At 35.2% G+C, this 14,286-nt stretch overlaps 1 protein-coding gene and 1 long non-coding RNA gene across 2 annotated transcripts in view; both read left to right on the top strand.

Moving 5' to 3' along the window:
• Positions 1 to 14,286, top strand: part of LOC141553674 (uncharacterized) — a 51,699-nt gene continuing 37,413 nt past the window's right edge. Inside the window, exon 1 of the long non-coding RNA XR_012485577.1 lies at positions 1 to 120. This is a non-coding gene — a long non-coding RNA (uncharacterized LOC141553674). The remainder of the gene's footprint in view (positions 121 to 14,286) is intronic.
• Positions 10,038 to 10,973, top strand: LOC141553672 (olfactory receptor 6E1-like). The gene has a single exon (XM_074285205.1). It carries the CDS (start codon positions 10,038 to 10,040, stop codon positions 10,971 to 10,973), a length of 936 nt encoding a protein of 311 aa, XP_074141306.1.

Below are 14,286 nucleotides of genomic sequence, written 5' to 3'. Positions count from 1 at the left end.
AGTCCCATAGCCAATTTCTCCAACTGGAAAGGGAAAACAGGAAAGCAACCTGATGCAGCAGGGGAAAAATAAATCCAGAACTCAGAATCAGAATGGATGCAAATCTCACTTTTGATATCTGTGAGTATGAACTTGGACAAATGATTTAATCCCTCTTAGTCCCAGTTTTTTTATTTGTGAGGTAAAGATAATGATCTCTGTTCTACCTGTTTCATAGAGTACTGTGAAGATCAGATGACATAACTGGTCTGAAAGTAGTTTATAAACACTGCTGTAAAGTGCATGTGTGTGACATCTATAGGTCTCCTATTTTGAAACAATGATTCAAAAACTGAATATCCATTATGAGCCATAGATGAAGGGCAGAGGCTTGTGAGACGACCATGTATACATATACACCCACAGATTCCAAACTACATAGCAGAATTTTCATGAACTCCAGGCACTGTTTTCCCTTTCTTACATGCACATGTGTGCACGTGTGCGCACACACACACACACACACACACCATAAGATTCAAGTGGAATCATAGGCCATCAGAGAGATTGCCCTCCATGGAAGTTCCAGGATAATACTGAAGTGTTTCCCTCAAAACCCTTGCCTCTTCCTAACTCCTGCTGTTGTCCATCACCAGTCACAGATCTCATTCTCAGCTTTTCACCCTTTCTCACTCTCCATATCCAATCTGTTGCCAAGATCTATTGATTTTGCCTTTGCAATTTCTCTTCTTCCTTCTTCTAGCACTGCTATTGCCCAACTACAGGCCCTTGACATCTCATAACTAGACTACTCCAAGTTTTCTTGTTTGTCTCTTTCTTTCAAAGCTATCTCCACTCCAGTCCACTTCCAATCAGTTGCCCAATTGGTCATCCCAAAAGTGCAGCTTTGATTATATTCCTCCATTCATTTAACAAACTTCAATGGTCCCCTCTGTTTAGCATCCTAAATCCTTCATAACCTAGTCTTTTCCAGTTTTTTTTTTCAGTCTTCTTACACATCAAAACCCTCCAAAGACTATTATAATTGAGTAAAATCAAGCTTCTTGCAATTCCTTGGATAAACAATGCTCCCCTCTCCATTTTCTATGAATTTTCACTGATTGTCCCCCATACCAGAAATTCTCCTTCTTTCTGGTTTCTGTGGCTTCCTTCAAGTCCCAGATAAAATTTCATTTACTCTTTTCCAATCTTTCTTAATGCCAGTACCTACCTTCTGTTGATTATCTCCTATTTATCCTTATTTATATTTTATTTATGCACATTTATTTGCATGTTGTCTCTCCCAATAGATTGTGAGCTTCTTGAAGACAGGCACGTGTTCTGCCTTTCTTTGTTATTTTTTATTTTGTTTTAAAATATTTAGTAATAGTTTTTAATTTTCAAAATAAATGCAAAGATAATTTTCAACATTTACCTTTATAAAACCTTGTATCCCAATTTTTCTCCCTTTCCTCACCTTACCCCCTTCCTCTAGACATCAAGGAATCCAATAAACATGTACATTTCTTCTAAACATATTTCTACATCTATTATACTGCACAAGAAAAATCAGATCAAAAGGGGAAAAATGAGAAAGAAAAAAACAAGCACACAAAGAACAAAAAAGATGAAAATACTATGTTATAATCCACATTCAGTCCCTATGGTTCTCTTTATGGATGCAGATGGCTCTCTCCATTCCAAGTCTTTTGGAATTGGCCTGAATCATCTCATTGTTGAAGAGCAAGTCCATCACAGTTGATCATCACATAATCTTCTTGTTGTTGTGTACAATGTTCTCCTGGTTCTACTCATTTCACTTAACATCAGTTCATGTAAGTCTCGCCAGGCCTTTCTGAAATTATCTTCTTCATCATTTCTTATAGAACAATAATATTCCATAACATTCATATACCACAACTTATTCTGTCATTCCTCAACTGATACACATTCACATTAATATTACAGAAAGGGCTGCCACAAACATTTTTGCACATGTGGGTCCCTTTCTCTCCTTTAAGATTTCTTTGGGATACAGGCTCAGTAGAGATGCTGAATCGAAGGTATGCACAGTTTGATAGTCCTTTGGGCATAGTTCCATCTACCTTTCTTTGTACAGGATTGTGAGTGCTTTTAAGCACAGCACTCAGCACATAGAATTGAAAATTAAACAATTTACAACTAAAAATATATTAGGTTCAGGTTGGGTCATAGTTTACTAGATAGATAGATAGATGCTTGATTGCCCTCTGGGATAGTCTTTCACCTGATGATGCCACAGATCTTTCCTCCAAAATTCTCTCTAGTTCCTGACTTCTATAATATTATCAAGGACAGTACTATTCTTTCAATTAAGATGTCATTCTCAATTCCTCACTGTCTCTTACTCCCCAAATCCAAACTGATGTCAAGGGTTGTCAATTTTTACTTTTGTAACACTGAGCTAGATGACAGTCCCTTCTAGCTCTAAACCACAATCTCATGAATTTTCATCATTTCATGATTCCTTGTTCTTATTATAGGAAAGACTAGTTTTCCACAAGTCACACCTTCTGTTATATAGTTGGAATTGTTTTTTTAGATGTATAGTTCTACTGTAAATTCTAATTCGATTGCAGATGTCACTTACAGAGTGGTCTGTATTATGTCCTGGAAGGCTTTCGATTTTGAGATAAAATAGCAGGATCAATTTTTAAGTCTTTTATTTAAGTTGATTCCTTTTACTTATAACATTTTAGAGATCTGAGGTCTCTTTTATCACTTTAGATAAATTTAGATTTAGATTTTTTTTTTATCATTTTAGATTAAATTTAGATTTTGTCTCAGATCATTTTAGAGATCTGCTTTAAGAAAAAGTCATATATAAAAATTCAGACTTAGAAAACAAAGAAACATTACTCATACAGTAGGGAATGTACTTGGAGAGAGAGAAAAAAGTGAAATCAACCTACAGTTTCCATAACCATAACTGACCATAAGATGGTCAGTGTTAATAGACGTTAGACCTTTGCCAGTAATAGCTTTTTCTCCTATCCTTAGTTTCTCCAAATCAGCCACTATCATACTCTTCTCTGGCTATTTTAGCAAGATTGTTAACACAATTTTGTTTGCCTATTTTTCTCCTCCAAATGTCTGGAAAGCATTATTAAAGGTAACAAATAAAAATAACTCATTCTTAGTATAATTAAAGTTTATCAAAACTAATTGTATTTCTTGGCAAAAAAGAAGGAAACTTTCAGTCCCAGTGCAGGAGAAAGTAGCAGCCAATTGAGTTGTGATGAAGCTGAGTCCCTATTAAAATATTGTTATAATGAATCTTTAGGGAGCTCAGCCCCATTAAATCAGAGGAAAGATCAGATCCCTTTGTGGGTCCATATTTTAGGGTTGTATATATCTCTATCTCCATGAAAACAAAGCAGCATCCTAAATACTGTAGGATTTGTTTCCACAGTGATACCCATAGTCTATTTCATCAAAGTCTCATGTACAAGGTTCTTTGTGGTCACATTGTCCTGAGACATTAAAAAAACCCTTTTAACAACAGACCATTTGGGCTGAACTGGTGATAAGCTAAATGAGCCACCACCAGCAAAAGTTGCCCTGTTAGTCTAAGATGGGAGGATGATTTTCAATCAGTGATAAACAATTTTGCTTCTTTATCCATTTCCTCACCACCCTCCAAGGCAGTATAGAAATGTATATCATAGCAAAGATCAACTAGAAAAACAAGTGACTCTCAAAAGGAAGCAAAGAGTTTTGGGATCTGATGCTATACTGAGAGAGACTGAGAAGAATGGTCAAGATCAAGTACTTTCTCATTAAGAGGGAGGTAAAGAAAGGATTTATAATAGCCAAGAAAAAGGTGTTTTTGGGAAACACTGAACTTCCTGAGAAAAAAGGCAGCCCAGTCAAGAAAAGAGAATTCATTTGACTGTTTGAGATGTGCAAATCACGTGCTGTTCCCTGGAGCCAGTGGTGAGAATCAGATGTATCCTGCCACTTTGTGAGTAGCATTATCACTATTGCCAGAAGTGCAGCTGACCCACAGGAGAATTTAGATATTTGTCCAGTGACTTGTGACCTAATTTACATAGTAGACCCTTTTGTGAGGAGATAGTGACTGGGGTAGCAGTTGCATGGGGATTCCTGGTAGATGCCTTTATAGTCACCAGTTTTTTAGCTGTTTATACACAAAATCTAATATGACATAGATTGGTCATTCTAGAAAAAAAGTAATGATGGATAGCCAAAAGGAAGGAAAACACAGCTTTGAAATTTATCTTGTCTGGCTTGTCAGGGTTGTTTGACCCCTGGACCACATTACTGTCCCCACTGAAATAAAGTCAAAGGTCCTGACTGCCTCAAGTTAAGCTTTGAATGAAATCCTCTAGGAGATTTATACAGGATAAAATCACATTCCCTTCATGTATAAAATTATCACAGAATCTCAGAGTTGAAAGGGTCCTCAGACTTTGCCCAATCCAATATTTGCTTTACCAAGAATTCCTTCAACAGCATATCACTAAAGAAACATTCCACTTTGTTCTGGAGGGAATCGTTAAAGGCAACCATTCTGTTTTTGGATACTCTCTCTAATTGTTAAGGGCAGCTAGGATAGAGTATAGGGCTTAGAATGAAGATGACTCACTTTCCTGAGCTTAAACCTGTTCTCAATCACTTATTAGCTGTGTGACCTGGGCAAATCATTTAACCCTATTTTTTTTCCAATTTCCCCATTTGTAAAATGAATTGGAGTAGGAAATGGCAAACCATTCCAATATCTTTGCCAGGAAAACCCCAAATAGGATCACAAACAGTCAAACACAACAGAACAGCAACAAGATTCATTAGGAAGCCTCACTTTAAAAATTTGATCCAGTTTCAACCCATGATACATAATTCTGTCTCTGGAGCCTAAGAGAACAAGTCTAATCCCTCCTCAGATGATGGTCCTTCAAATATTTGGAGGCAGCCACTATATCCTCACTGTCTCTTCAGCTATGGAAAACACACCTCTAGTTTCTCCAACTTCTCTTCATATAGCATGACCTCAAAGCCCTAAACCATTCTTGTTGCCCTCCAATTTAACAGCGTCTTTACAAGGGGTTATCCAGAACTGGACATAATACCACAGAGTTGGTCTGAATAGGAAAAGGTAGAGAAAAACTATCATATTCCCATTTGAGACATTATATTTCCTCTCTCTATGAAGTCTAAGATTGAACTAGCTTTGGGGGCTACTCTTTCATTCATAACTCATATTAAGCTTGCAGCCCACTAAAATCTCTTGATCTTTTTCAGACAAATTGCAGTCTAGTCACACTTCCCTCATCTTCTATACAGCATTACTTTTTGAAGCCCAAATATAAGACTTTATATTTATTCATACTGAATATCTATTTATGAGGTATAGCCAACCAGATGAGAAAATAATGTCTGACTTTCATATAGAGCTTCAAGAGCTGTAAAGTTCTTTATACACATCATCTTATTTGATTCACACAACAGTCTCGAAAAGTACATATAAACCTACTTCTTCCATGTGTCCTCTTTGTATTTGGTAAGTAAATTTCTCTCACTTTACCTAAGATTTTGATAAAAATCTTAACCTGCATGTGGCCAGATTCATGACCATGTGTGACTCCAGTGGAGTCAGGCCATTAAAGATTACTCTTTGGGTTTAACCTTTAAACCAATTCTTAATGTATATTAATTTACTCTCTCTATATTTTAGAAATGAGGCCTTAATCAGAAGAACTTGCTATAAAACTTTTTTTTTCAGTTATGATTACTATATATTTCCCTCAATTTTATTTTTTCCTGTTAATGCTTTCTTTCCTTTTACCCTGTTCTTCAAAGATGTTTTGCTTCTGACCATTATCTCCCCTAATTTGCCCCTTCTTCTATCAGTTACCTATATTCCTTTCCCTTTCCCCTTCCTCTCATATTTTCCTCTAGGACAAGATAGAGTCCTATAGTCAACTGAGTATATATATTATTCCTTCTTTGAGACAATTCTGATGAAAGTGAGGTTTAAGTGTTGTCTGCCATCCGCCATCATATACCCCTCCATTATAAAAACTCATTCATGCCTATCTCTCTTATGAGATAACTTACCCCATTTTTTACCCCATACTCTCCTTTTCTTCTTCTCCCAATATATTCCTTTTCATCACCCATTAATTTAGTTTTTTTAAACTATTGTCCCATCATAGTCAACCCATATCTGTACCTTCTGTCTATGCATACTTCTAACTACAGTAATAATGAAAAAGTTCTTAGGAGTTTATAAGTATGATTTTGCCATGTAGGATTGTAAACAGTTCAATTCTATTTAATCCCTTATGAGTTTTCTTTACTCTTTCCCATTTTACACTTTTCTTGACTTTTGTATGTGAATTTTGTATGTGTATTTAAATTTTCTGTAAGAATGCTTGATAGTACTCTATTTTATTGACTATCCATTTTTCCCTTGAAGGATTATACTGCTTTTCAGGGCAGGTGATTCTTGATTATAATATTAGTTCCTTTGCCTTTGGAATATTATCTTCCAAGTTCTCTGATCATTTAACATGGAAACTGCTAAATCTTGTGTGAACCTGACTGTGGCTCCACAATATTTGAATCATTTCCTTCTGTCTATTTCCAGTATTTTTCCTTAACCCAGGAATTCTGGAATTTGAGTATAAAATGCCTGGAGGGATTTTCATTTTGGGATCTCTTTCAGGAGGTGATTAGTAGGTTCTTTCAATATCTATTTTGCCCTCTAGATTATTCTTTGGTAATTTTTTGAAATATGATGTCTAGGCTTTTTTTCTTTTTTGCTGATCGTGGTTTTTAGGTAGTCCAATTAATCTTAAATGATCTTTCATGATTAAATGATTAAAATCTGTTTTCCATTTTTCTATTGAGATATTTTTTCTCCCTGGAACATTCTCCCAGGTATGCTAGTGCTCTTTCTTGCCTTGTGACTGTGACCCAGAATCACTTATGGGCAATGTAACAAAATCCTGCCCCTAGTGCAAAGGTTCCTTTGTAATCTCCCTCTGACCAGTTGTCCAACCTCCGTGACTACTGTTTTTTAACTTTTTTTGGAGGCAATTTGGGTTAAGTGACTTGCCCAGGGTTACATTGCTAGGAAGTATTAAGTCTCTGAGACTAGATTTGAATTCAGGGCCTCCTGACTTCAGGGCTGGTGCTCTATCCACTGCACCACCTAGCTGCCCCTCCCTTGCCTACTGTTATTGGAGAGCTTTGGAAGGTTAAAACTTCTTTGTTTAAAAGTCTAGAAACGAATTTTGGAAGTCATTACTGACTTGGTCAACTTAAGGCCTGCTGCTGATTTGTCATCTGTCTTGGTTTGGATCATTGCATCCTTTTGTTGACTCTTCTACTGGAGAACTTGTTTTGAAGTGTTATTTTAAAGTTTTTTTGGGAGGGGAATTTGGAAGAGTTAAATGGACTTCTTGCTTTTACCTTGCCATCTTATTGTGTCCTTATCACTGAATTTTTTTAAGCAACAGAGATAAGATTGGCTAACCCATGTCTTAGACTTTAGTACCTGTTGGATCATGAATTGGAAAAAAGAGATAATAGGAAGAATGCAAATTAGGAGTCCATTATAATAGTCTCTAGGAGAGAGATGGAAAAGGTCTAAACTGGGATGGCATGTAGAGAGAAAAGAATGAATATGAGAAATGGCATGTAGTTTCTAGATTAATTGACAACTGATTATATATGTTGAACAAAGAAAAGATAGCAGTTAAAGAGAACTTCAGGCAGTTAAGTGATACAATAGATAGAGTGCTGGGCTTACAGTCAGGAAGATCTGAATTCAAATCTGGCTTCAGACACTTACTAGCTGTGTGACCCTGGGCAATTCACTTAATCCCATTTGCTTTAGTTTTCTCATTTATAAAATGAGCTAGAGAAAAAAACAGCAAAGTACTCCAGTATCTTTGCTAAGAAAAGCACAAATGGAATCATGAAGAGTCAGACACAACTCATCAACCAAAAAAAAGTTAGAAATTACCATCAGCTACTTGGTAATTGAGGAGAGTTGTTTAGGATAGAGTTCATTCATCAGTGCTTGTAATTTTAGATATTTCCCATAAATGCCCTATAAAGTCTACTAACAAGAATTTAACTCAGAGTATGTTCTTAAGAATTAACAGTTTTCCAAAGTTGACCAATACTTTCAATATCATTCTTCCGTTATTGTTGTCCCATTCACAATGCTCACCAAATACAAGATAGTGAATATCATATTCAATGTACATGATTTTAGGTCTCTATAACATATTTTGTACTTAGCACATATATTCCTCAAAAATTTACCCTCCATAATATCATTTTCCTTAATCCAATTTAATACTTTGTTTTGTTTTAATTAATTCTAACATAAGTTTCTAGTTTTTGTTTCTTCATGTTAATTATTACCTTTTCTTTATTTAGTTAATAATATGATAAAGTATCAAAAAATGAAAATTTCAAAATGAGGAGTTATAAAAATAATCTATTTTATGTGTTTATTATCTCTCCTTCCCATTACTTTACCAGTGAATAATAATAAAAATAAAATCCTATTAATAAATACATATGGTTCAGACAAAATAAATGCTCCCATTAGTTATATACACAAATATGTTTTATTCTGTATTTTAAAATCACAACCTTTTTGGCAAGAGGTAAGTTGCATGTTTCATCTTGAATTCTCTGTACTTTAGTTTTATCATTGTTCTTATCCATCAATTAATCAATGATCAGAGTTAAAAATCATACAAAGTTTTTTTCTTCATAAAGTGATCATGGTAGAAATTGTTCTCTTAGTTCTGCTGACTCCACTCTGTTGCAGCTTGTAATTAATGGAAATAAATGGACAGAAACTGTCTATTTAATCATTTATTATGGCATAAAATTTAATTATATTCAAACACCATATACATGGAGATAGAAACAAAAATAGTGATATAGATATATATGTAGATATGACTAAGCTTCAGTCATCTGAGTTGTGTTCAAATGCCTCCTTATAGAATGCAGGTGACCCTAAATTTTGAAAGGAAATATCAGTTGAGCACAGGCTCTGAAATTCTATTGAAGCTGGAAAGATTAAAACTGTAACTTGGGTGTGAGAGTAGTCTTTATGACCATAATAATGAAATTGAAGAAAGTTCATCATTTTTATGTTTATGTCAAGGAATTTTTCAACTCCAGAAGTTCTCAAAAAAAACCCCTTCTACTAAATGATGGTAGTTTCAATCTGAATCATATAGATACTAACCACATCAATGAAATTATACAGATCCTTGAGGAATCCTACTGCAAAGATTTGTAACTGGAAACACAAGGAAGGAAAAATTGGTGAAATGAATTAGGTTGCATATTTACTTTTAATGCCTCTGCTTTGAGTGATCTGAAGGATATGGAAGAGTGGGAAGGGAACTATTTAGTGGAATGATGAAACGATGTCTAGAATGCCAAAGAAAAATTTAAAAAGATGATCCACAATCTGGGATAAAATAAAGGGAAGAATTGAGAACTAGTTTTCTTTTTCTTTTTCAAAATACATGCAAAGATAGTTTTCAATATTCACATTTGTGTTCCAATTTTTTCTCTCTCCCTCTTCCTTCCCCTAAATAGCAAGTAATCCAATATAGGTTAAAATATGTGCAATTTTTCTAAACATATTTCTGGGAACAGGTTTTCTTATAAAGAACTGAGAAAGTGCAGAAAGAATGGACCTGACTTGATTGGGAAACTAAAGTAGGCAAGAGTTTGGCCTACATACTCAGCTATCTGAGTTGTTATTCATCTTTACATTGCTAACTCCACTTAGTTCCCAATCCAAGGCAAATTTGATATAGGTTATTTGTTGGCTAAGGAGTTATGATGAATGTGGATCTGGAGGTTGAAGATATTGGTGTACATGAAAATAAGGGACTCCTTCAGCTAGAAAAACTTCCTTTATTTCCTATTCCCTTCAGTTCTAAATCATTTGTGATCTTACAATATTATAGTTTCTTGTGCTAATACTTTCTCTTTACCTAAAAGAGAACATGGGGAACAGCACCACGATAACTGAGGTCATTCTTCAGGGACTCACAGATGCCTGTGAATTCCAGATGCTGATCTTCGTGGGGCTCCTCCTGACCTACTTTATCACATTGCTAGGAAACCTCCTCATCATTGTTGTCACCCTTATGGATCATCGCCTTCACACCCCCATGTACTATTTCCTCAGAAACTTTGCTGTTCTGGAGATCTGGTTCACTTCTGTCATCTTTCCCAAGATGCTGGACAACATCCTAACAGGGAACAAGACCATCTCTTTACTGGGATGCTTCCTGCAGTGTTTCCTCTACTTCTTCCTAGGAACCACAGAATTCCTCCTCCTAGCTGTGATGTCCTTTGATCGGTATGTGGCAATCTGTAACCCCTTGCGTTATGCTACTATCATGAGCAGAAGGGTCTGTGTGGAGCTGGTGCTGTCCTCATGGGTAGGAGGTTTCCTTCTCATCATTGTCCCAAGCTGTATCACATTCCAGCAGCCTTTCTGTGGCCCCAATATCGTCAATCATTTTTTCTGTGACAATTTCCCATTGTTAGAACTGGTCTGTGCAGATACAAGCCTGGTGGAACTGATAGGCTTTGTCATAGCCAATGTAAGTCTGCTGGGTACCTTATCTGTCACTGCCTCCTGTTATGGACAAATCCTCTACACAATCCTACGCATCCCGTCAGCCAAGGAAAGGCAGAAAGCCTTTTCCACTTGTTCTTCCCACATCATTGTGGTATCCCTTTTTTATGGCAGTTGCATCTTTATGTATGTCAGGGCAGGTAAAGGCAGTGAAGGAGAGAACCTGAACAAGGTGGTGGCCATCCTTAATACTGTAGTGACCCCAATGCTCAATCCTTTCATCTACACTTTGAGGAACAAACAGGTAAAACTGGTGATTAGGGAAAAGGTGGCCAAGTGGATTTCCCAGGCTTGAGCTGGAGTTTCAAAACAGGGAGAGTTCTCCATAGGAAGTAAAGGCTTTTGTAGTTCTCTGTGAAAACTGTTGGGGTCTTCTTGGCTATTGACCCAGATTTTTTCCCCTTTCTCTCCTCTCGGAAATGAGTTGCCAAAAGAGTCTCTGCTCTCTTCTCAAGACATTTTCTCCAGCCTTCCCAATGGAGTTAAACCACAGTGCTCTGTTATCCTGCTCACATCATGAAAAACGGTGATTATATAGTTTTTTTAGTTAAAGAAGCAGAGCACAAAAGGAGGTCAATTCCACTTTGGTTGTAGGTCTTTTCTGGTATCTAATTCCTGACCCATGTTTGCGTGCACAATTTATCCACTGTGCCATGTAACTATCTAGACAATTTCTATCACTCACAATTTATCATTCATTTATAACAAACCTAGGTACTACTATTCCTGTTGAATAACATCTGCTTAAAATGATAAAAATTATCATCACTTTTTTATTGAATTGTTACAGAAAATTATTAAAATGTTACATAGAGATATTCAAAAAATATATAATACTTGCCCTCTAAGAGCATATTACTTAAAATATATGAATTCAATATAGATTATAGCAAAAGCAACCAAACATTAAGTCAGATTAAATGAAGCATCTATATAAGTTGAATCCAATAGGTTTCAATAAGGTTTCAAATAAGTTCAGGTAATTTGGAAACAGGCTGGATCACAATCTCATTTGTATCTGGAGAAAATCTTACTAGAAAAGGAACCTTGTCCAGAGCCATTTGGATGAAGCCAAAAGGCATGGTGACCCATATAGAAAGACTATTGTGGCACTTGTTGGCATATAAAACAGCTTTATTGTAGGAAACATTCAGATGAAGAGATTGAGTAAATTTCTCTACTTAGAAGGTAACCAAAACAAGGAAAATGAGGTCATGAAGATATGTTTACTAAAAGCTCTTGAAACATACCATGAGTTTCTTAAACCTGATCCAGAGTATAATAGGAGGGTATCAAAGAATCCTAAATAGATTTATGAAAAGACAAAATGAAAATAAGAAAATATCTTTGATTATGATTGAAGAATGGATAGATGGTTGGAAGGGAAATAAGGCAAGAAATTGATGGGACCCAAAGTATAGTAAATATTTGATTTGAGAGAAAGGATTAAATTCAGGAGATATTATGTAAGGTAAAATAATATGTTTTGGTTCCAACTGGCTGTATAGAAAGAAGGACATTTATATTTAGATGGCAGAGAACAAAAACTTCATTACTGGCAGGAAAGTCTACCTAGCAAAAATAAATCTCCTGGGGTTATTTGCATAAACTATCTGTATGGCTGAAGTTGATAGTAGTTTGAATTTAAGGAGTGACACTTAGGGCAAAAGAAAAGTAATTGTCAAAATACCCCAATAAGTTAGGAAAATGATGCATGCAATGTCCATAACAGTGTAAATTAAAACAATTTTGAAACATAAGAATTTGGATCAATTTTATGACTAATTATAACTCTAAAAGGCTCATGATGAAGTTTGTCTTCTAGCTCAGGACAGATTGGGAAGGACTATATACAAAATGATACATTCATTTTCAGAAACAACACAAGTTTGTTTTGATTGTTTTGTTGTTGTTCAGTATTTTCAGTCATGTTTGACTTTTTGTGACTGTTTCGGGTTTTCTTGGCACAGACATTGGAGTGTTTTTCTCATTTTACAGATAAGGAAATTAAGGCAAACAGGGTTAAATGATGTGCAGGGTCACAAAGCTTTTAAATGTCTGAGGGCATATTTGAAGTTAGGAAAATGAGTCTTCCTGACTGCTGCCCTGTTACTTTTTCCATTGTGCCATGTAACTATCTAGGCTTGTTTATTATATTTATCTGTTAATTTGAAAGAGATTTATATTTGTGGTAAGAGTAGGAGAGAGTGATAGTAATACAAAAAAAGAAAGGAACTTTAAAGAAACATTTAAAATAAATAAATAAATAAATATATTTATACTATATGAAAGCAAAAGGATCTGATAAGCTGGGCAATATTGCTACTATCACAATACATTTTATACATATTAAAAAACAAACTATATATAATAGATTCATAGCTTTATTACATAATTCTCTTTTCCTGGCCTTCTTTGAATGTGGAAATGTTCATGTTTGTTGAAGATATTCTAGTTCATATTAATAAATACTTTTTTTAAAGGTAATGCTTAAGGATTTCTCTAGCTGGCTATCAGACTAGCTGATTGTAGTTCTAAATCTGAAACTGTTGAACAAGGCCCTGAATTAATGAACTAAAACAGTTGAAAATTCTACCCCATTTAATGGCGAACTAGCAGAGAATAATTCAGGAGATAATATAGATAGAATGCAGGAACTAGATAAAGCAGTTCATAGGGCAATGCCATCACCTATTATATTGCTTAATTAAATATAATTTGCTTTGAACTTTGAACTTTGTATGTCTTTTGGTTGGTTTGGCAGAAAAAAATATCAATAAATGTTTACCATTTGTGGTTACGAATGAATGTTGATCCAAAAGCTTTCTATCAGTTCCTCATTTTTTATCAAATGGCATCACTATTCTCTAGATAACCCAGACACAAGATCACCGAGGTCACTTTTTAACATTTCCCTTTCCTTAACACTTCTTTTTGTCATCAGATTCTCTTAATAGCTTCCTTCACAGTAACACTTAGATACAAGTTGTTTCCTGCATGGCTATTCTCATCATGAAATCTGTTAACATCTGGATTACTCCTGCAATAGCATTTTAACTTTTAATCTCCCTACATCCAAATCTTCCTGCACAATATTGTCAGCTTGTTTTTCCTAAAACATTGTTTTCCACAAAGATTGGAGATGATTTGAGTCACACCCACCTCCATACTATAATGTAGTTTGTATATGACAGAGATTGGGAAGCTATCTTTAATGACATATGTTGATAAGGCCACATGATATCTGGGATTTTGGGGTTTTTACCTTTACATATTAATATTTTATCGTCTTATGTCTGTCTAGACCTGAAGGAGGGATGAGATGAGAATAGAGGCTAGGGAAATATAGTCATTGGAAGAAATGTCAATGATGAAACAAATTATCTCAGTGAAGAGATGCTTTCCTCCCTTTCTTTTTTCTTTTTTTTTTTTTCTGGTAGAAGTTCAACCAGTGCACTGACCTTTGACATAGGTTAATCATTGTATGATTAAAGTAATTTACACTGAAGTGTGAATATTTAATGGCCATTATAGAATATTCCAGACTTAGAGTTAGAAAATATTTTAGACATCTTTTAGTCTGACTCTCAGGAGAGACATGAAAAGGC

The sequence above is a fragment of the Sminthopsis crassicaudata genome, chromosome 2 (assembly GCF_048593235.1).
Source record: "Sminthopsis crassicaudata isolate SCR6 chromosome 2, ASM4859323v1, whole genome shotgun sequence".
NCBI lineage: Eukaryota > Metazoa > Chordata > Mammalia > Dasyuromorphia > Dasyuridae > Sminthopsis > Sminthopsis crassicaudata.
This window is presented reverse-complemented; position numbering and strand designations above follow the sequence as displayed.